Source organism: Primulina tabacum, chromosome 16 (assembly GCF_025594145.1).
Source record: "Primulina tabacum isolate GXHZ01 chromosome 16, ASM2559414v2, whole genome shotgun sequence".
Taxonomy (NCBI): domain Eukaryota; kingdom Viridiplantae; phylum Streptophyta; class Magnoliopsida; order Lamiales; family Gesneriaceae; genus Primulina; species Primulina tabacum.
In genome coordinates, this window is record NC_134565.1 from 33,633,780 (window position 1) to 33,655,515 (window position 21,736).

The window sequence follows — 21,736 nt, forward strand, 5'->3', positions numbered from 1 at the left end:
TTCCATTCAACCCAATCAAAAGAATTTGAAATCTTAAATCCATAGGCATTTTAATCTTTTATCTTTTGACTAATAGTAATGGGATTTATCTCGATATATACATATAATACTCAATATTTAAAAAAATTATAATTGTGAAAATGAAAGAGAGAATGACGAAAGACGAAAGACGAAAGACGAAAGCAAAACTCACGTGAGTCCATTTCTAAAACTCGAAAATGGTGAAGCTGCTGTCATTTTGGATTTGACCCGTTGAATAGTGAAACTGTTGCAGGTGGAGCTTTACGCTACCCCACCCCACCCTTCATCCCATTCCCCTCTCTCATTATGAGATTCTTCTTCCAAATTCCTTTTTTCTTTAAATTTATATTTGTTTTTACAATCCCCACCGATCTTGAGCAGTATTATAATTGTCAATTGTAATTCTTCGCTCTTTCCTTGTGTAATGCATCTACTTTCTTCCTCCTTTTCATTACGTCCACGCAATTAACAAAACCCACCTTCCCTCCTCTCTTCTAAAAATATTCTTGGCCTCCATTAATTGCCTTTTTATGCAGCAATGCGTTTTTGATGGGTTCCTCGGGCCGGAACTCTTGAATTTTGTGTTTTTCTTGAGGAAAGGTGGTGTTTTTCCTTGAATTATTTTGGATTTGTACGCGACATGGGTAATATTGGGAGCAGCGGGGTGCACGGGCGGAGAAGGAGCTCCAGCAGGCGGAGCCACCCTCCCCCTCCGCCGCCGCAGGATCCGCAGCCCGAGATCACGGCTAACCGATATGTTTTCGCAGCTGCGACGCCGTATCCTCCTCCGCAGTACCCTAATCCCAACGCGCCACCTTATTACCAGTACCCGGGTTACTACCCACCACCGCCTCCTGCATCGATGCCGATGCCTCTTCCGGCGCCATACGATCACCACCACGCGGCGGCGCATGCTAGTTGGGTTAGCGGGAGGTACCCATACGGACCCATGATGCAGCCTCCGGCGCAGCCGTACGTTGAGCACCAGAAAGCGGTCACCATCCGTAATGATGTTAATTTGAAGAAGGAAACTTTAAGAATCGTGCCTGATGAGGAAAATCCTGGAAAGCATCTCGTTGCATTCACTTTCGATGCCACTGTGACTGGAAGGTACACTTTTTTCTTCAAGAACTTTCTATTATGTTGAGTTTTATAAAGATTGTTGTGTTATTAGCTGCGATTTTGGTTTTATATGAATACGCAATGCTCCTTTTGACTGATCATGTGGAAATTTTCCGTCGTGTGAACTTGTCCTTCTATTGGTATCTTAATTCTTAAAGAAGCAACTAATGTTGAATATTAGTTCATCTTGGAGTGGGAATGATTTTTAGTTTTATGGAACAAGTTTAAACCTTGATCCAAATCTTGGGCTCTTTCCAAAACTTGTGCAAGAATTTGTGTTATCGGTTCCAACCTTGTAGTGATTGATACACATATTGCTGAAAAATTAATTGGCCAAGCTTGAAAATGTTTCATGACTTTCTTGGTGTCTGTTGAGCTGATATGGAATATATTATTGTTGGGAGTTATATTTGTAAAACATTTGGAAGCTGTTCTTTGGGGGGTTGTATTTTTGGAGAACTTAACGTAGAATCTTACTTTTCACCCCCTACTTCACATTTGTTAGTGGGGAGAGTTTTTTTTTTGTTTTTGAATGGTTAGTCAAGAGATGTTTGATAAGTTTATGGATTATGGAGTATTTTTCTTTGGTAACTTGGAACAATCATTTTTGTAAAGTGACAGTGAATTTTAAATGCACCTAGTGGAATCTATTGAGTAGAATCTCGATTGTGTGGCTTTGAGGCTCATGGCGTGACACTCTTTGTGCGGGTCTGGAGCTCATGGCATGACTCTTATCCTCTCACACTCATTTTACAAGCGTCCTTTTCTAAGAATCATTTTAAACTTAAACTTGATATTGAGTTGTTTTCTAGCATTTTTGTTCTATTTGTTTTGTATGCTTCTCTTGATGCAGTATGATTTAACTTGGTTTCCTTGGTACATGCAGCATTACAATAATTTTTTTTGCCAAGGAAGGTGAAGATTGCTGCTTGACTCCAACAAAAGAAAGCTTACATCCATCAATTACTGTTCATTTTCAACAAGGTTTGGCCCAAAAATTTAAACAACCATCGGGCGCTGGAATAGACCTTTCAATGTTCGAAGATGGAGAATTGTCACAAGACAGTGACTTGGACGTGTACCCATTGGCAGTTAAGGCTGATGCATGCTCAGATAGCAACAGTGGCAGTGGCAATCCGGACAGTGGTTCCTCAAACTCCCAGATAACTCAGGCTGTGTTTCAAAAGGATAAAGGCGAGTATCATGTTAGGGTGGTCAAGCAAATACTATGGGTGAACGGCGTGAGATATGAATTACAGGAGATATATGGGATTGGAAATTCGGTTGAGGATGAATTTGATGCAAATGATCCTGGAAAAGAATGTGTTATATGCCTTTCGGAACCTCGAGACACCACTGTCCTTCCATGTCGACATATGGTACTCGTGCTCTCTTCCCAGCATTACAATTTCACACCACTTTATACTTTAAACAAATTCACACCACTTCATACTTCATATCTGGAAGATTTTTCAAGGAAGGTGGGTCAATAATGGCATGGGGTATAAATGAGATCTTTTAGGGTTGGGCAATATTAGTTACTTAACACTCTCCCTCACATCCATGGGATTTTGTACATCACAGATCTTGAAAATATATTTAAGGCTATTTTCCCAGAAAGCTAGAGCTCAAGGGGGGGAGGCCAACAATAGTTTTGTTCTTCAACTAGATATTTGGTCTTTCCTCAACACTTGATTTCTTATAGAAACTCTGTTTTGTATGTAGGTTCCTATTAGTAACTTATGAATGATGTTTCATTATTTTTTGTTTGGATGCAGTGTATGTGCAGTGAGTGTGCTAAAGTTTTGAGGTTCCAAACGAACCGGTGTCCAATATGCCGGCAGCCAGTGGAGCGCCTTCTGGAGATCAAGGTCAGCAATGGTACCGATCAATGAACAAAATCAGCTGCCGCAGTTTTAATGTTCTGTAAAGTTGTTTTTCTTATCTTTTTCTTTTCCCTCGTGGTTTTGTGCCCTTTCTGCTCATTTCCCAGACTATAACTTGAACAGAAGGCTCACACTGTTAAGCTGTTGCACCTGCTATACGCTAAGGTTTTGGTTTGTTGATTGGATTTGTGAAATAATGGTGAGTAGTGCAAAGTGACATTTCCTCCAAAATACTTTGACATGGCTTGATTTACTCTAGAAAAAAACGTGCTGAAACAATATGCGATTTTATAACACGTTGCTAAGACATAAGAACACTTGATTTGTAGCTAGACATGAACTGAGGTTCTTGAAATGAACTCCCAAGAAATAGATTTGACCGAACATGATAATGCAAGCATACTAGAAGAGTCGAGAGTGCATTCAGATCAGCTAAAAAAAATCAGAATCTAGCTGAGGTGGCTTCTAAGTTTTTGCACATCAAAAGAAAAAAATGCTTTTTATTCAACTATACTTCCTCTCATTAATTTTTATTTTACCAAGTTCATATCCTAATTGACCTTAATTAAACATGTAAAAAAAATTCGAGAATAAAAAATAAAACATAATTTTTATTCAACTATACTTCTTTGTCTATTTTTTTTTTCCGAGTATGTTTATAAAACATGTGTTTATATCCAAATTGTTCCTTAATCAAACCCTTAAAAGGCAAAATTTGTGTTAGACGGTCTCACGGGTCGTATTTAGAGAGAGAGATCTTTTATTTGGGTCATCCATAAAAAAATATTATTTTTTATATTAAGAGTATTATTTTTTATTGTGAATATCGGTAGAGTTGATCCGTATCATAGATAAAGATTCGTGAGATCGTCTCACAAAAGATCTACTCATCTTAACGAAAAAGATCTGGTGACAATGAGATATGATTTTATATTGAATTACAATTATTTGAATTGATAAAATTTGATTTATAATGAGTGATTTGATTTGGAAAAGTATTTCATAAACAAAATTCAAATAATACACATTTAACATACATTTGAAATACACAACAATTATGATTGAAATTACATATCTTAATAAGTAGTATATTTAAATTTCACCCATCTAAGCAAGACAAAGGAATTTTAAATCAATTAAACAAAAATATCAATCTTGATGAATTATTGTCGATCTCGAATTGTTGATCTTCAACTCTATGCCCAACTTTGAACTCAAAAACTTTGTTTAAAAAAAATTGAGTTTATGAACTTTCGAGAGCCTAAAATACATGCAAATTTTGTAGACTTTCCAATTTCGGAAATTTGTGAACAATTGTATTGCACTACTAGTTTCTGATAAGCCTACCTTTTTAAAAATAAAAATAAAATAAAATAAAATTTCTGAAGTATGCTAGAAAGGCAAGTAGATAAATTATTAAGATGTTACATAGTGAGTAGTGAATGAATACTTGAAGAAAAAGATTGGTCCAAAAGACTGTCCCAACATGAAGCACACCCCATGTGTTTATGTCGACTTCAATTCTAAGCAATGCAGAAGTTTCTCTGAGATTTTCTTAGTATATTTTCCACCTTAAATCCAATATCATGCGCCTAACTAAAGACACTACTATTTTCCCACCGAGTAAATAACATTTATGTACCCAAAATTTACTAGCTTCTATTTGTCAAGTGGAAACAAGATTTCCTCCCACTTAATATATAAACCAAAGCTCAACTTCTCTTCTTTTCCATTCAAGATATCCAAGAACGCTCCACTACTTTTTTCTTGAAAACCAATAAAAAGAACTTCACAAGTCTACAGAAATGAAAAGGCTTTTCTCCCTATTCCCCCTTATTTTCCTCTTCCTCATTCATTTCCATCCAATCTCCAGCCAGTCACCAGCAACCGCTCCAGCACCACCAGGACCAGACAACCTCACTTCCATACTTGAAAAGGCCAGCCAATTCACCACATTCATCCACCTCTTACAGAGCACCGAAGTAGGAGACCAGATATATATCCGACTCAACAATTCAAACCAAGGGCTAACCATTTTCGCCCCAACCGATAACTCCTTCTCCAACCTCAAGCCAGGCACACTAAACTCCTTCACAGATCAACAGAAAGTCGAACTGATTCAATTTCACGTTGTACCTGTACTTTTATCGCCATCACAGTTCCAAACCACGAGCAATCCCCTACGCACCCAAGCAGGTGGGAGTGAAGGCCAATTCACATTAAATGTAACTGCAACAGGAGACCAGGTGAATATCACAACCGGAATGACTAATGCAACAATAGGCAACACAGTATACAGCGATAACCAGTTAGCAGTGTACCAAGTGGATCAAGTGCTGCTTCCACTGAGCTTTTTCGTGCCTCCACCACCTGTTTCTGCACCATCAAAGCCCAAGGAAGGTGCCGCATCACCAGATGCTCAATCGGATTCTGATAGAGGCAATTCACCAGATTCGTCCGGGGCAAATTGCCGGTCAGGATACCTGTTTCTTGCAATCTTCAGTCTGATGCTAGTTTTAGCTGCATTTTCTTGATGGGAACTAGTGATGTTGGCGGCTGATTGTGATCCAGATCATTCTTTCCTTTATTATTTTCATACAAGAAACATTACTAGTAATAATTTCTAAAGTGTTTAGTTATTAAAGCACATGCCTGCTGAATTAACAACTATACCCGAACTTGTTGAATTTGAGTAGAATAACTAGAATTATTTAATTCATCGAGAACAACCATGACACAAAAGTTAACATTATGGATTTTCCCAATCTTGAGCTGATTACTGTGTCCAACGAACTATGATGGCCAATGATACTGATGTGAAATGTATCCATTTTATCAGCATATGGTGAATCTGCTTTGATTATGAAATGCTCTGCCTTTGGTTGATCTAAGTTTGTCAATTGCTCTTATATTTCTCTACGTATTATTCTATTCTTTTCTTTTTGCCATTATTCAGATCATTTTTTCCATTGCCAGGTGTTATCTGCAAGTTGCAGGAGCTAAAAAAAACTCCATAAAAAATTAGTGTGCACCTAGTAATTTGCCATATTCCTTCGATCATCTGTTACAAAAACAATTTTTACAATAAGTTTTTCCATATAGAGACTTCGTAAGTGTACAACCTTTCGAAACTAGAACATTTGAAAAACTGCCTATGAAACTTTTAAAGAATTAAAGCTATCAACTGTTGGTCAAAATTGCTATGCTTAACAAAAATCAATGCTCTATGCATCATTCCCAGTAAAATCACAGGAGATATATGCTTCTGTACTAAGTGGAGTTTAGAAATGAAAGCCTCCAAATTCACAGGAGATATATGCTTCAGGAGATATATGCTTCTGTACTAAGTGGAGTTTAGAAATGAAAGCCTCCAAATCCACCGGGAAAGCCCCCTTCCCCTCCAGGAAACCCTCCTTCAAAGTGGAATGTGAATTGCTGGCCTCCTCCGAAAGGGTTAAATCCTCCTCCACCCATGCCTCCCATCTCCTCAATATCTTCACCTCTGTCATATTTTGTGCGTTTATCTTCATCACCGAGAATCTGCATGCAAATATATGATATTTTTGCAAAAATTATATAATACAAGAAAAAGCACATCTTCAAAATCCTAACAAAGATGAAAAAGAAAGGAGTGCAACATGAAAGGATCCCAAGATTGTAGTGAAACTAATAGTGACAGCTTCAAACGCAGTACCAGATCTAACAACATGAGCAATTCAGAATAATGATGAACAAGGTTATATACCTCATACGCGGCCGCTATTTCTCGAAATTTGGCTTCTGCTTCTTCCCTATTGTCAACATTCTTGTCTGGATGCCACTGCAAGGCAAGCTTCTTGTAAGCTTTCTTAATCTCTGACATGGATGCGGTTTTCGAAATTCCCAGGATTTTGTACCAATCCTTCCGTTGACTCAATTTCAATGATTTTTCAGCTCTCATTAAAGCCTCGCGGATATCCATATCCTGTGAAGGTTACAATGAGTTACCACATAAAAAGCTGTTGAGTAAGTGTTCCAATAGCTAAGCAAGTATGAATCCGAGCATCGTGACAAGGCAAGACACTATAATCAACTAATCAAGGCAACTGATACGCATATTATGGACAAATCGATGCCCAGAAATATTCTAGGCTCTTAATTAATAACCAGTTATCAAGAGAAAAAACTCCAATAAGATGATACAGCATTGGGTTTAAGAATCCAATGGCAAACTCCATGCAGGTTCTAAATTATTGCGAGGATTGAGGTCAAACAGGGTTAGATCACAAGAATACTATCATGTAGATTGCAGCAAATTTGTCTTGACAATAGTGACAATCGTCCATACAAGATTATAGTAGAAGAAAAAGGAAATACTCTGACCAGATATTATTCAATAGTTAGAGATCTCATCATAAAATTAAACCAGAATACTCCCACAATGAAATAACAGGTACGCATGCGATGCTGCTCATTATTTAACAATGAGAAAAATGGTTGAGCTAACAGAAAGGCAGAGAAAACCTGAAAAAACCAGTACTGCATATGAAAAAGGCTAAAACTTTTTGAAGTTAAATAATTTATTTGCCTTATATAAAACATATTTTTTCACAGTAAAAAAATCAAAGATTATTGAACTTCAAGACATTACTTCCGACAAAAATGGACACCCTGTCATAAGTCAGAAAATATGGAATACATTATTATATATCAGAAACAAAAGTAATCAACCTGGGGTGACTTCTCATAGGCTGATTTTAGATCAGCCACAGCTCCCTCCCAATCTTCAATTAAAAGCTTAGCTTCACCCCTCTAGAAAATCAAAAAAAATGAACTTAAAGATATAGTTTGATTCACGAAACGGAACAGGTGCGAAAAGTATCCGTGCTATAGACTTTTAAAGCAGACTGCAAACACATTAACAATAACAGAAGACACATACCTGCTTTAGAGCTTCAACTGAATCTCCATCAATTTCAAGTACTTCATTGCAACTCGTCACAGCATCCTGCCCCCTACCAAGCTTCACCAAGACCTTACACAAACCAAGATGAAGGTTCACATTATGTGAAGTGTGGTTTGGATCTAAGGCAATAGCTGCCTTATATTCCTCCACCGCCAGGCGAAGCTTACCCTTGCTTGCGTTATCATCTGCCTGTGTGATGCATAAAGCAAGACAAAGATAAGATCAAAGGTCATGTATCTTAACATGGAAAAAATCACTCACACTTTTAGTCTTTTTAAGCAGGTTTTTCAATCCAAAATAAGCTTTCTTCAATTCACCATGCTCGGGGTCGAGACGAAGACCCTTCTGGTAATGCCTAAAGAGAGAAAAGTGAGATGAAAGGTTTAGATAAAATTTCCAAGTTCCAAATAATTACAGCAGCATATGGTAACCGCTTCTACCGATCCTAATCCTATTCTTATTCCACTGCCACACAACTCATGGGTGGAATTGTGGGGAAAATAATTTGCATGATTATTCATAACACACCTAATGGCAACATCATGATCAGCTAAATAATAGTACGCACGTCCACGTAAGAGTAAGGCCTCTAAATTATCCTCCTCTTCTTTAAGAATGTATCCTGCCTCAGATATGGCACTTGAATAATCTTTGGATGCTATTAATAATCTAGCTTTAAGGAGTTTGGCCTGCAAGACAACATCAGATAATGATTCTAGCATCAAGCAATGGTTGAGAACATTATGATAATCCGGAGAAAGAAAGGTCGCCTACACAAAATAAAAATTGGTAATTAGTGGCTGGAAAGATTAAGAAGATACCTTGGTGCATGCCGGAGAGAATACGAGAACAACTTTATCGATATGTTCCAGCGCTTTAGAAAATTCACCTGTCTCAAACAGACTGTTAGACGAATCAAAGGCATTCTGAGCTTGATATAACTGAGAAAGCTCCTTTGCAGCTGCTGAATTCCCAGGTTTCATCTCCAGAAACTTTTTGTAGCTTTTCTCTGAGTCTTCATATCTGCATTAGCCAAGTAATTATCAGAATTACATGGAATTTTAACCAGGGGATTATGGGTAAGGAAGAATACGATTCATTCAAAACTCATCTACCAGAAAATATGTTAAATGGCCACCAAATGTCAACTCAAAATTCCTTCTTTCATGTGTGAAAGAACCTCAATGTTGCACTCTTTCGAAGTGAAAATTGGTCAACAATAGGTTCATTCATTATACCATTATATAAAACAATTTTTTATTTCACAGTTTTTTTAAAGACGAGAACAGAATATAAAGAATTCTAAAGAAAGTGAGTTTCTCAAAATTCGGTGTTTGGACTTTGGTCTCAGGGAAGCTGCATCTTTACCCTTAAAGCCTTTTCACACTGAAAACAATTACTGCATTTAATTTTGTTTCGCACACACTCAAATCAGAGTATAACCAAAGTATAAAATTGAAAACCATAAACAGAACCTGCACAACTGACGAAGTACAGATGCTCGACGCCAATATGCTTCTGACATTGTAGGATCTGCTCCTATAGCAGCATTAAGATCAGCAAGAGCTTCACTATATTTCTTCACTTTTATACTCTGTGAAACTCTCTCAAACAGAGTAGCAGCATCACCAGTTTTGCCATCTGCACATCAAATATACTGCTAAACTCTTGCACAAAAGGACTCACAAGGCTTACTTTGACCATAGGATTCTTAAACTCTATCAACCAAAACATTTAATCCCGCGATCACTTTCAATCCAACAAGAAACTATGCCAAAGTAAAGCCATCGCTTTTTCCCACGGTTACCATTATTTCGCAGTCCCAAAATGCCTCAATCCCGAAAACAGAAATCGAAGCGTAAGGATTACCTATAGCAGCAACAAGCGGTTGCAGGAGTATAAGCTGGCAACAAAACACGAAATTGAGGATAAATAGCGAGAACATAAACCCTCTCCATGCCACCAAATCAAAACCGCAGAATTTCATCCCAACCACCATCTCACAGCTCCAAAATGCTCGACACTAAATCAGATCACAAATCAAAACTATACATACAGATATCGATGCAAAAATCGCGTGTAACTCCTACATCGATTTTTACAGAGCCTGGGTTTTCAAAAATTTTACGGCGGTCTAGTTAAAGCCTCGAAGACAGCAAGCAAGCGTGTCATTCCACGTGATTTCATCCAATAGGTTCTTTCCACGTTGCACTCTGTCGCTGCTTTAATATTCGTGGCTAAACCAATTGAAATATGCCACGTGTGATATATGTTTACTGTGGCCCATTTTCATTGGATCTGTTGTAGACTAACGGCCCAATGATCAAATGTTATTGACCCAATCTGGTTTGATTTTTGAACAAGTCTTGAAGTTTTATGAAGCCCGACCCATAAGTTTGGAATTAGTTCTTTTGGGTTCGTTAACCATTAGGTTCCCAGGTGATATTTATTATGGGAATATAGTTGTATAAATTATTTTTTATTATTTGTGTGATAATGTGATAACATTTAAGTGCGTACTAGTGAACTCACAAACTATTACAATAGTCTGTAAATCACGATGGTCAAATATAACATATTGAAATGTTCGTCTGAGAAAGTGTTAGTAGAAGAAATCGAACTCATAATTGTTACCTACTCCACCAACTATGTTGTATAATTTTGCTTTCAACTAAATATTCCCAACGTGTTATGCATTGAGATTTTATTTTTATTCTATATATTTATTTAAGGATAAACACATTAATGACGTAATGCTTGTCTATTTGTTGGCGAACGCCTGTTTTCATTTTTAAAAAAAATAATGATACAGATAAATAATCAAATGCCGTTCTTCGAAATTCAGATCGAGGACTTGAACAATGAGATTTTAGGTGCGTTTATTCAATAGACATCTTGTGACATTTTTTTGTTCTGTAGTACTACATTTATGACATTGCATGATTTGCAGTTACGGAGCATCCTTATCATATATATAATTCCAAAATTAATGCAATTTTGCAGTAGGTTTTTTCGTAAGAAGATCTCACGGATTAATATTCGTGACTTATCAACTCGACCTATATTTACAAAAGAAATTAATATTTTCACATAAAAAAATTTCATAGACGGTGACAAATAGAAGATATGTCTCACAAAATTGACTCTTGAGACGATCTCATATGAGATTTTGTTATTTTCATTACAAATAACTACGTTATTCGTGTATATGATAACTTTCAATACATTGTATGGTGATTATATTTGTATTTGAGTTTTGTTTTGTTTTGTTTTATTTTTGATCTAGGAAAGGGGTTGGTAGATATATATATATATATATATGAAATAAACGAAATAAAAAAGTGACAAAGCTTTATAAAGATTGAAATGGTCTCACTTTTTGTGCAATTTCATGTGCTATCTCTTCTAGTGAATTTCAATGGCCACTCGTGACCTTTCAGCAAAAAGCGTCCCCGTTATATTCCTTCACCGCACATGCACACATAATAATATTTGAAAGTAGAAAAACTCAGGTCTTGGCTATGTGAAATTAAATTCGGGTTCCAGACAAACATTTAGGTCCCCGAGAATCTTTTTTCCAGGTCCAATAAGTTTTATTGCATTACCTAACATTATTCTGCCCTAATTCCAAGGGGTTGTGAAAAGTTCGAGAAACATTAAAATTCGGAAGTCAAAGATCCGTGACTTTCTAATAATTCTCGTTACCGAGGATGATGTAGTAAATAGTACAAGATAAATATTACTATTTACACTTCTATGGTTTTTGGGTTTCCAAAAAAGAAAAAGTGGAGTTTCTATGAATTCATAATTGTTTAACGATCTATATTATATTGCAAAACTTTTAATTTATAATAGTTCAAATTAACATTTGACATACTCACATACATAAGGTTACATAATATTTTTGTAATTTTTTCATATTATGTCATAATTCATAAATTTGATTGTTTTATATAAACGATCTTGTATTATACTAACTGCATGTGACATGCATGCGCATGTGAACATTTTATATCTACTCTCCTTTTACACACACAGATGTATATGTGTGTGTGTGTATATATGTTGTGTCTTTAAGGAAACTTTTCCCCACATCGTTTGACTTGTAGATAATAAATGATTTATAATATATATTGATATATAACATTATTTATTTTTTAACTCCAGTTATTGTATAACTCGAGTCAAACGCCGGATGAAATAACGATACGAATTGATATTATCCTTCACACTAGATGGCTTCTGATTGTATATGTGCACAATAAGAGATGATTATAATAATGTGTTTAATGTTTTATTTGTGAGTGTTGTAATTAATACATTAACAAAAGCACGTGATTTTATATGTTGGAAGAATTATATTTATATGTGAATCCTATGAAAGTAGTTAACAGAGGAAGAGGGATCATCCTATTTTTTTTTTTGGTTATTTTCTTTTCTAATATATATGTATATATACGTACATATATATTAGAAAATATAACGACAAAAAATATAGAAACCCTCACGTATAAGAGACATAAATTCATTTGGTTGGAGAAAGATGCATGCATTTCATAGAATGTAATTGTTACGAAATTATTTTATAGTACAAACGAACGGACTGTAAGAAAATAAAATTACCAATAAAGATTTTTTCAAGAGAGCTGATGATTGCTACTGAAGTGGTTCAGCACCATGGCCGAACTCATTGAAGCCAAATTCGCCAGCTCCTGCGGGAAAAACATAGGGTCGCCTCCGCCGCTGTCATCACCACCGCCCATACCAAGAAAGTCCCTTGTTAAACCGTTCTGATCCACTCCACGCAACCCGGAATCCAAATTCAACAACGCACTCGTAGAAGAGCTGAAGTTCATTATTTTGTTCACGGAAGCTTCTTTCATGTTGGGATTGACGGTAATCTGATCCGGGTTCTTTCCAAAAACCTGGTGCAATTCGCTTCTGTTCTGAGTAAAAGGATTGCTGAAAGATAGAGTATTTGCAGAGGGAGAAGCAGAAGATGAAGATGAAGATTTCATCAAACCGACAGCAGTACTGTTACCGAAGAGAGCTGGATTGCTTTTAGTTGAACCCATTTGAGCTGCTTTCTGTAGCAGTGCAGTGGCAGACATGGGAATTGAATTGGAACATTTTGATGAATTGTGGGTTTGATTTTGATCAGAGTTGTAAAGTGATGCTAAAGAATCCGCCATTGGTGTATTTGCGCAGCTCCCTATGTTCATCATCGTCTCCTCTTTTAGCTGGTTTTGTGGCGGCGGCAACGGAGATAAAGAGAGATTCGCGTAGTTTGAACCGAAATTGGACGTCATTTGCATAATTTGATCAGGAAATGGAGATGAATTATTCGAAGGAATGTAAAGATTTGAACCGTGATCAATGGGATTGTTGATCAGTTGAGAATTTGTTTGAATATCTAACCACGATGATAATCTTGGCTTCTGTTGATGATGACCCAGAAGTGAGTTTCCAGCCGAAATATTACTCAGGAAACTTGGATTAAGATGAGATCCAGAATTCGAAAATCTTTGAGCCAAATTGTTGAGCTGTGAATTCATCATATTTGAATTCGAATCGTTACTGAAGTTCAGATTTGGTGCAGATGTTGTAATTCTTGAAGTATCCTCAGCTAAAGCATCACAGAAAGCTCTGTGTGTGATGAAACTATCTCTCCTGAAACATTTTTATCAACAGAAACAATTTTTTTAAAAAATGCCATATAACAACACAGCGTAAACCGTCCTCCAAAGTTGGATATTCAACTCGTGTGACATAATTATAACGAAAACTCAGCGCTGAGAAGTTCCAGTCTGTAAAATTTAGTTTTATTTTTTTGTCTGATATAGTTGAAATGTATCTTAATTAATTAGAACGTAAAAATGGGAGCAGATATAGCAAAAGTATTTATTACCTAATCATTTGGGTGCAATAAATTGAAAGAAAACCAAGGAGGGACATTAATTAATTAGACCTTTGCCGAAACATAAGAGGCATGCATTAAATTCTCCCAACCTGGAGTTCAATTAAATACCTGGAAAACAGTGTGCCACAGTCACACTTGTACTCTCTAGTTCCACAGGTTTTCGAGTGAGATTTCCAATCAGATTGGACTGCATATTTCTTTGAACATTTCTCGCATTTCCACTTCTTCTCACCATGTTTCCTGCTAAAATGTTTCTTGACTCCAGTCAAATCTCCGAGTGCCCGAGCCGGGTCGTGGTGCACGCATGTTTTTTCTGGGCAGATGTATACTTTCTTCTTTATTTGATCTTTGTTTGCTCTTTGTTTCAGCTTCCATGGGAGATTGTGTCCTCTTCTGTGGAGCTGAAGGTTTTGGTCTCTCTGGAAACCTTTGTTGCAGATTTCGCATATGAATCTGTTCTTAGTCATGAGTGTGTTTGGTGAAAGAGCGATGACTTCTGCATCTGGATCTGTTGATTAAGCAAAACCAGAGAAACTTTAGAAACAACAAAAAGATTCCCATTGTAAAATTCATTGCAGGGAATTGAATTATACTGAAAATTATATATAGACACAAGATCTCACCAGGTGTTCCTGGTAAGTTTCTTCTCTTCTTGTTTGAGCTGGGTGTAGGGTTAGGGTTTTGTTCTAATTCTTGAGGGAAAATTTTTGTTGAAGAAATGGGTACAGAAAACACATCACCAGACATCATTTGGGGAAGATTATATGGAGCTTTTGGCTTCTATGTACGAAGAAAATTTGCAAAAAAAAAAAAAACCACTGAACTTTTGGGAAGAACTATAAAACAAAAGAAACGAAGAATTTCCACAAATACAAACAGATAAATCTTGTTGTTTATATATATAATATATTATTCCAATCTTGAGCTATCATATTGTTTCCAAAAGAACAAGAAACAAAGAACCCAAAAACAACTACTTTGGATCCTTACGAGCAACAAAAATTCAAGACAAACAACCTTAATTAAAGGTGGGATTCACTGTTACATAGCTATAGTGAAGGGGTTTGTTTGAATTCAGACAACAAAAACAAATTTAAAAAAATTGAGAACGAAAGAGAATATTTCATTTCTCTCAGTATCGGATATTTTCTTCTCTCTTTCACCTTCAATGGAAGATTTTATCCCTTTATTATCTCTAAAATTTTCAAAGTCGGTCAGCCATTGATTTAGCTTGCATGGGGCCACTCCCCCTCTCTCTAGTTTTCTTAGTTCCTCTCTCTACAATACACTTATTTGTACGTATGCATTGGCTGTATGCTGCTTGTATCTAGTTAAGAAAAGGGTCCCCACTAGTTTATTTAATTTTTAAAATATTTTGAAAAATCAATATCGAATATTTTAATGAAATAAGAAATATACATTATATCGGTTCCCCTTATGATTATACTAACATATATTTATGGGACATAAAAAGGCTTGGAGTATAATTAAAACAAATAAAGATTTAAATGTTATTTATTTTAAAACACGTTCTATTCTAAAATTTAATCTTTCAATATTTGTCACAAGAGTAGGTCTCCTTTGAGCCGATCTTACGGATCTTTGTTCGTGAGACGGATCAACTATGTTCATGTTTACTGTAAAAAATAATACATTTGGCATAAAAAAACAATATTTTTTCACGAGTGAGTCAAATAAAATATTTGTTTAACAAAAATGATCTGTGAGATCGTCTCACATAAGTTTTTGTGTTATCACAATAAATTATATATTAAAAAAAATCGCATGGTGTATTCTCTTATATGTCCATTTTCTTAATTACAGTGCATTATATTTACTGGACATTTCAGTTAATGTTTTCCACTCAACTTAACACATTAATTATCAACTTACATGCATGATGCATATATATATTTGTATTGTATTGTTTAATTTGGTTTTATTCTATAACCACGTAAAATTTTGAGAGGAATTTGAATATTCCGGGCTTGCCATCTAATGTTTAGTAATTTTTTGGTTTTAATATTGGATGCCTTGAATATTTTTAAGCCTCGATGAATTATATCATTTGATAAAATATATCCAAGAGTTTCCCTCAAAGTGTCCAACTTGGTGAAGTAAGAAAATTTGTCGAATCACTTTTTTGGACGAGTTTGTTCTACAAGGTTTGCACAGTACTGTAGTTTACTTGACTAACATGATTTACAAGATATTGTATTACTACAAGAGTTTACCCATTATATAACAAAAAAATAACGATTACGTATTCTCGCGTCATAAAAATAATATCGAAGATCAATGATTATTATTTTATTTGATTGTAAACGACTAAAAATAGATTGGGAGTATCAAGAATATGAAAAGTTGTGATAAAAGGTCAAATAGTTTCTTGTTCAACACTAATATATTCACTTTTGGCTGTGTGTGTTTGCTGATTTAATATTTAATACTTTTAACATTTCCCCTGGTTTTGATAGTAAAATGAGTAAAAAGTGAAATGACCTTTACTGCTGGTACCATCCGAAATCAAATGATAACAACATTATTAGAACTTTGCAGTAAATCTTGAAAGGCTCCGTATTTTTTTATTGAGTTTGGAGCTAAGGTCTAGCTAGACAAATATTTTAAAATGATTGATTAAGTGTGTGTGTGTGTGTGTGTAGTATATACATCAAGAAAAAAATTCAAAAATAAATTAAGAATTTTCTAGTTCTCAAAAAAATGAATGAAAATGAAAATGTCGATTCTTATAATTATAGTAATACATTTATTCCTTCTATAGTTATTAATAAATGATTTTCTATGCTTTCTTCAAATTAAAAAAATTAAAATAAATAAGTGATTTTCTATAAATATATAGTTTCACGAACTGACAAACTCACAATTATTATTTTTATATGTACTGTATGTATATTTTTTGGGTAAATATTTTACGAAATAAAATAAATGTTTGATTTTGCCATTCCCGATGAATGTTTCATCCTCCCGTGACACGAACCCACCCCACCCCTACTTTAAAGCATTGCGTTGGCCGAATGGGAGGGCTATGGAATATGTAAATAAAATTTATTTATTTTTTTTATTATCGTAAAATTCTCAAAATTTATAATAACCATTTTTAAATTAAAGTATTGAGATTGCAATGTGACTAGATACCCTATAAATTTCTTACTTTATCCAGTTAGAACCTGAAGCCAGGCAACCTCTCATTTAATTTAATTTATTTTATTTTTTTTACAATATTTTTAAGTTTGAGAAAGTTAAAATAATTAATTTTATTGTCATGATATGTTTTTTATATACTAAAAATATTTTTCTCCAAATTACAAAACATTGTCATCAAACTCATTTTAGGAAATTGATATCCTAATAAAAAAATCTTTATATGTATTTTGAATTATAAAATTAAATAATCATTTATTTCATAACATAAAAAATAATTTTTTTATAAAAAATATTTTAAAATTTTAATATAGTACTTAATCCAAAAAAAAATATTTAACACCCAAAAATTTTAATATGTAAGCACGGATCCTCATTTCATTTCCTGTGGAATAAAATATTATTCTATTTTATTTTATTTGCTTTTGGGATTATGCAGTTGGATGTTTCTACAAAACGAATTATTCTTTCTTGCTCTTTTCTCACGTATATTATTATGCCCAACCAATTTCCGACCTTCATCTCCCTAAATTTATAATATTATTACTAATAAATTATAATTATTTATTACTAATAAATTATAATGAACAATATATAAAAATATGTGTGTGTGTACGTAGCTAGCTATAGACGACGACATGGCCACTCACGGACGAACTAAGGATATAAATAGGAGGGGAGGCAAAATTCACTAACAAAATTTTTAAGTAGAAATAAAAAATAAAAATTCAAAAAAAAAAACTTACTGATAGGTATATACACTCGAACTTTAGAAAACAATAAAATTATTTGATTTTCTATCTCATATGTTTTTTTTTCAGTGAACCCAAAAAATAACGCATTTGTTCAATAAGTTATTTTTCGAAATTTTTGATTAATAATTTTGTGTAACTCAAATTTTATAAAATGTAGAACAGTTCAAGCTAAGTATCATGTTTCGTTTGTTTTACTTCAATTGAGTCAATTATCACACCCCAACAATTATACTCATTGCAAACCATGAAAATCAAACACATGTCATTGACTTTGATACCTGATATCAATAGTAGAATTGAGATTTTGTCGTTTGACCATACATTATAGTTTGTAGTAACGGTACATCGGGTCAAGTAACATGTTTCGATTGTTACTCAACAAGGATCAATATTGTACTATTTGATTAACGCAGTAAGGGATTATATTATGTCATTTAAGAATTTTTTTAAATGGGAGCAAAAAATAGTAAATACCGTGAAATTAACACAATATTCATATTATTTTTAAAAATTGAATTTCTAATTTATTAAAAGTTACTAGCATGACATAGGTGCGTGATCATAGGGCAATTATTATAATTATATTAGAAGTTGAATATGAAAAAGGTACTATTACCTTTCAGAGAAGAAGAAGCATGCATGCACACGTAGGGACACATGATGGGTGACCTAAATTGGGGTAAAAAGAAAATTGGTGGGTTGTCCAAACAAATACGACAACGTGTTGCATAGATTCCTTCCTCTCTGCGTTTCCCAATGCGATTATACAACTTACAACCTTTTTATTGATCTCGAGAATGCTTAGTTGAAAATCGTTGTTCATAAAAAAAGTTTTTAGGGTTTAATTTTCAATGTCCCGAGACCCTAGGGACGTAGAATTTGTAAACCCCTACAACATTAACAAAGGATTGGATTTCATTCTCTAGATTATGGATATCATGTTAAGTAATTTTAGAGTAAGTATTACGTTAGACGAATTGATACGATCAATATTTACAAAAAAAATGACATAAGAACAAAAAAATTTCATGAACGGACTTAGTTGGAAATTTATATTAAAAAATTGTACCGTAAGACGGTCTCAAAAAAGTTTGTGTTATTTTATTATATGTCTCCTAATTATTCTATTTATTGAGACCGGGCTTGTAGCCCAATGATCTCACCCATGCGGAATTAGCCGGTTCCCCGGGTTCGACTTGATATGATCTATGTTTACAAAAAAAAAAAAAAAAATTGACATAAAAACAAAAAAATTCCATGAATGGACTTAGTTGGAAATTTATCTTATAAAATTGTACATTAAGATGGTCTGCAAAATTAGCCGGTTCCTCGAGTTTGATCCTCCCTCCCTGCGTGAGTTGTAGTAAAAAAAAAATTATTCTAGTTATTTGACTTGAAGTGATATTTGTATCATAAAAAAATAATAATCACTCTATTATTGAGTGTTCGATTAACAAAAAATAAATTTTGTAGACCGACAATTTGGGCATTCATCCATCGTATTGTGTTATTAAATAAATAATAAATATGACAATAATTGTGGCTTACTATGCTTTAAAAGGGATGTCGAATGAAATTCAAAAATAAATTTAATCATTTTTTAAAAGATTTAGGCTCTATCCATTCAATTATTCGACAATATAGCACACTCGAACATCAATACCCAATCAATCAATATCAGAAATTCCAAAGTAATGTGATGAGTTATAGTTCACCTTACACCAAAATCTCCGATTTAAGACGAGATCTCATATTCGAAATATAATTTTAACAATTCTCTCATCCAACTAAAATAATAATAATTAAATTAATAGTTTATTCAAAGGTCGAGAAAATTCAACTTTATATATTTCAAAAGAAAAATTACAATTTTTGTCAGGTGTATTTGACCTCTTTGCGATTTTATTTATTTATATTAATCAAATTTCAATCTTTGTCACGTATTTCTTTAGAAATTTTAGTTTGTTTTCTGCAAGCGTCCTCATATGACACTACTGCATAAGTAAGTCTCATGAAGTGAAATAGACTCGTAGCAAAAAAACAAATGACTAAAATTAAAATTTGACAATACAACAACAATTACTATAATCGCAAAAGAGACAGATATATTGGTTCTTACTCCAATTTTATTTAATTTAAACCATGGTCGATAATTTTTAAGATAGCTCTACGTTCCATCTCGCGAGTCAATATATGTCAAATAGATGTATGCACGTGGACTTAAATCGTTCACATTTACACAATATTAAGTCAATAAATTGGTTAGTTTCGAATTTAATAATTTTAAAATGAAGAATATTTTTTCCAAGTTGCAGCACAAGTGGACTTTGGAAACGGCGAAAGAGATGGAGACATTTCAATTAATTAATTCAACATAAACGAAAATAAATATATTCTTGAAGCGAATTCATCAAAATTTTGGTCCTTTTTTTTGTGATTTTATAAATAAAAAAATTAAAAAAAAATCCTAAAAACACAAATCACACGTTTCCCCGTACCAAACAATTCTTTCTTATTGGGACTAGCCACACATGCCGATGTCTATTTTTATCGAAAAATTAAAAAAAAAAATGAACAAAAGGAGTATCCAATGCTAAATATATGTACATATATTAAACATCTCTAAATTTTTAAAAAAACTACTATTCCATTAAATCGATCGTATTCATTTAGTTCAAAGTTAGAATGAAAGATTTGAAACCTATTGCGTTGGCTAATTACATTTTTATACTTTAATTTCGAATTAACTAATGAAAATAGTCATTCATGGATTTTAAATGATATGATTTGAAATGTTAACTCAAATCCATCAATCCAAACGTAAAAATTAGATATGAATCGAGTTTTTCCTCATTGCTAGAAAATGAGACTTTTCTACCATGAAACTTTAAAATGATTTGATTTGAAATTTTAACGCCCATCTTACGTTTGTCTACGATCAAATTTAGACAAGGAGACTGTGGGTGACAAATCGCCAAATAATGGAAAATTTTATGTAGTGCCCAACTTGGAAAGGGGTCTGAAAAGTAAATTATAAAAAGATATCCAGTAATCATATCATAGGGGAGGTGGGCTCATTATTTATATCAGTTATTCTACCCGCGATGCATGTGTGTATAGTTTTTTTTATCATTATTGATGTATTAAAGTGAAATTTGACAAATTATGGAGGGACTAAATTGATATTTGAATTGTTGAAATAAAAAAATAAAAATAAAAGTGTGTTGAAATTTTAAAACAAAAAAACAAAACAAAACAAAAGTGTAATATTAATATTATGTAAGAGTAAAATTGAAAGAAAAAGTCGGTATTCTTCTTAGATGGTTACTATCATACCATCAATTTTAATAAAATAAGATATATATATTTGATAATTAAAAAATACGTTAGAAGAGCAAATTTTAATTTCCCGAAAAATATATATATAAATTTTATATATCACATTTTAAACGTAGATAATAAAAAAAATGCAAATAATAATATTGAAATTATCAAACTAATATATTTTATGAAGTAACATGGGCATGACTTGGCCTGGAGCTGTCGGTATTGTAGTATTAATGTTAGGTGAACAATATCATTCCTGCTGGCAAGACATTATAAATTCCTCCGCAAACATCTCTGATCTAAAAATGGTTTCATAATTATTTGATTTGACATTTGATTATTAAATTATTAAAAATAATCTCATTTCAGTTTTATTTTGTTATTTTTTCCCCATTTTATTTTAGTACCTCCAAGTCTTTGGTTACCTTTGTTTTCCAAACCTCATGTAATAGACGATGCAGCTCAACCGACAACTTGTGTTAAAATAGATTAAAATCATGATTAAAAAATTATTTATAAAATGTATTAAAATTCAAACAGAGAGAAAATGACAGGCAGTCAAACGGGCACTCGGTGGAAAATGAACCAAATACTAACA

At 33.6% G+C, this 21,736-nt stretch overlaps 4 protein-coding genes across 5 annotated transcripts; 2 read left to right on the forward strand and 2 right to left on the reverse strand.

Moving 5' to 3' along the window:
- The first annotated feature begins 230 nt into the window (after positions 1–230).
- On the forward strand, positions 231–3,270 carry LOC142529392 (putative E3 ubiquitin-protein ligase LUL2). Its single transcript, XM_075634919.1, has 3 exons — positions 231–1,131; positions 2,030–2,522; positions 2,922–3,270. Exons 1-3 carry the CDS (start codon positions 662–664, stop codon positions 3,036–3,038), a joined length of 1,080 nt encoding a protein of 359 aa, XP_075491034.1. The 5' UTR covers positions 231–661; the 3' UTR covers positions 3,039–3,270.
- Positions 3,271–4,131: 861 nt separating this feature from the next.
- Positions 4,132–5,915, forward strand: LOC142529193 (fasciclin-like arabinogalactan protein 11). Its single transcript, XM_075634651.1, has one exon. The coding sequence runs from the start codon at positions 4,835–4,837 to the stop codon at positions 5,561–5,563; it is 729 nt and encodes a 242-aa protein (XP_075490766.1). The 5' UTR covers positions 4,132–4,834; the 3' UTR covers positions 5,564–5,915.
- Positions 5,916–6,050: 135 nt separating this feature from the next.
- Positions 6,051–10,130, reverse strand: LOC142529604 (dnaJ protein P58IPK homolog). Of its 2 annotated transcripts, XM_075635177.1 has the most exons (10): positions 9,844–10,130; positions 9,450–9,615; positions 8,796–8,997; positions 8,503–8,663; positions 8,236–8,329; positions 7,951–8,163; positions 7,740–7,820; positions 6,775–6,993; positions 6,398–6,569; positions 6,051–6,324 (listed from the first exon to the last, which is right to left on the reverse strand). In XM_075635177.1, the coding sequence occupies exons 1-10, from the start codon at positions 9,971–9,973 to the stop codon at positions 6,311–6,313; spliced, it is 1,452 nt and encodes a 483-aa protein (XP_075491292.1). In that variant the 5' UTR covers positions 9,974–10,130; the 3' UTR covers positions 6,051–6,310. The 2 variants fall into 2 exon arrangements, with proteins under 2 accessions (XP_075491292.1, XP_075491291.1); XM_075635176.1 differs by having other exon boundaries at positions 6,051–6,569.
- Positions 10,131–12,488: 2,358 nt separating this feature from the next.
- Positions 12,489–15,072, reverse strand: LOC142529188 (zinc finger protein JACKDAW-like). The gene is made up of 3 exons (XM_075634646.1): positions 14,518–15,072; positions 14,003–14,402; positions 12,489–13,644 (listed from the first exon to the last, which is right to left on the reverse strand). The coding sequence occupies exons 1-3, from the start codon at positions 14,642–14,644 to the stop codon at positions 12,612–12,614; spliced, it is 1,560 nt and encodes a 519-aa protein (XP_075490761.1). The 5' UTR covers positions 14,645–15,072; the 3' UTR covers positions 12,489–12,611.
- Positions 15,073–21,736: the final 6,664 nt, after the last annotated feature.

Excerpts from the sequence above, each read along its gene's own strand:
- LOC142529392 (XM_075634919.1), top strand. The coding sequence starts at position 662 with ATGGGTAATATTGGGAGCAGCGGGGTGCACGGGCGGAGAAGGAGCTCC. Across the intron at positions 1,132-2,029 it reads GATGCCACTGTGACTGGAAG|CATTACAATAATTTTTTTTG; the intron begins GTACACTTTTTT and ends TGGTACATGCAG. Across the intron at positions 2,523-2,921 it reads TCCTTCCATGTCGACATATG|TGTATGTGCAGTGAGTGTGC; the intron begins GTACTCGTGCTC and ends GTTTGGATGCAG.
- LOC142529193 (XM_075634651.1), top strand. The coding sequence starts at position 4,835 with ATGAAAAGGCTTTTCTCCCTATTCCCCCTTATTTTCCTCTTCCTCATT.
- LOC142529604 (XM_075635177.1), bottom strand. The coding sequence starts at position 9,973 with ATGGTGGTTGGGATGAAATTCTGCGGTTTTGATTTGGTGGCATGGAGA. Across the intron at positions 9,616-9,843 it reads ACCGCTTGTTGCTGCTATAG|ATGGCAAAACTGGTGATGCT; the intron begins GTAATCCTTACG and ends TTTGATGTGCAG. Across the intron at positions 8,664-8,795 it reads TCTCTCCGGCATGCACCAAG|GCCAAACTCCTTAAAGCTAG; the intron begins GTATCTTCTTAA and ends GTTGTCTTGCAG.
- LOC142529188 (XM_075634646.1), bottom strand. The coding sequence starts at position 14,644 with ATGATGTCTGGTGATGTGTTTTCTGTACCCATTTCTTCAACAAAAATT. Across the intron at positions 14,403-14,517 it reads AAACTTACCAGGAACACCTG|ATCCAGATGCAGAAGTCATC; the intron begins GTGAGATCTTGT and ends CTTAATCAACAG. Across the intron at positions 13,645-14,002 it reads TGTGGCACACTGTTTTCCAG|GAGAGATAGTTTCATCACAC; the intron begins GTATTTAATTGA and ends AAAATGTTTCAG.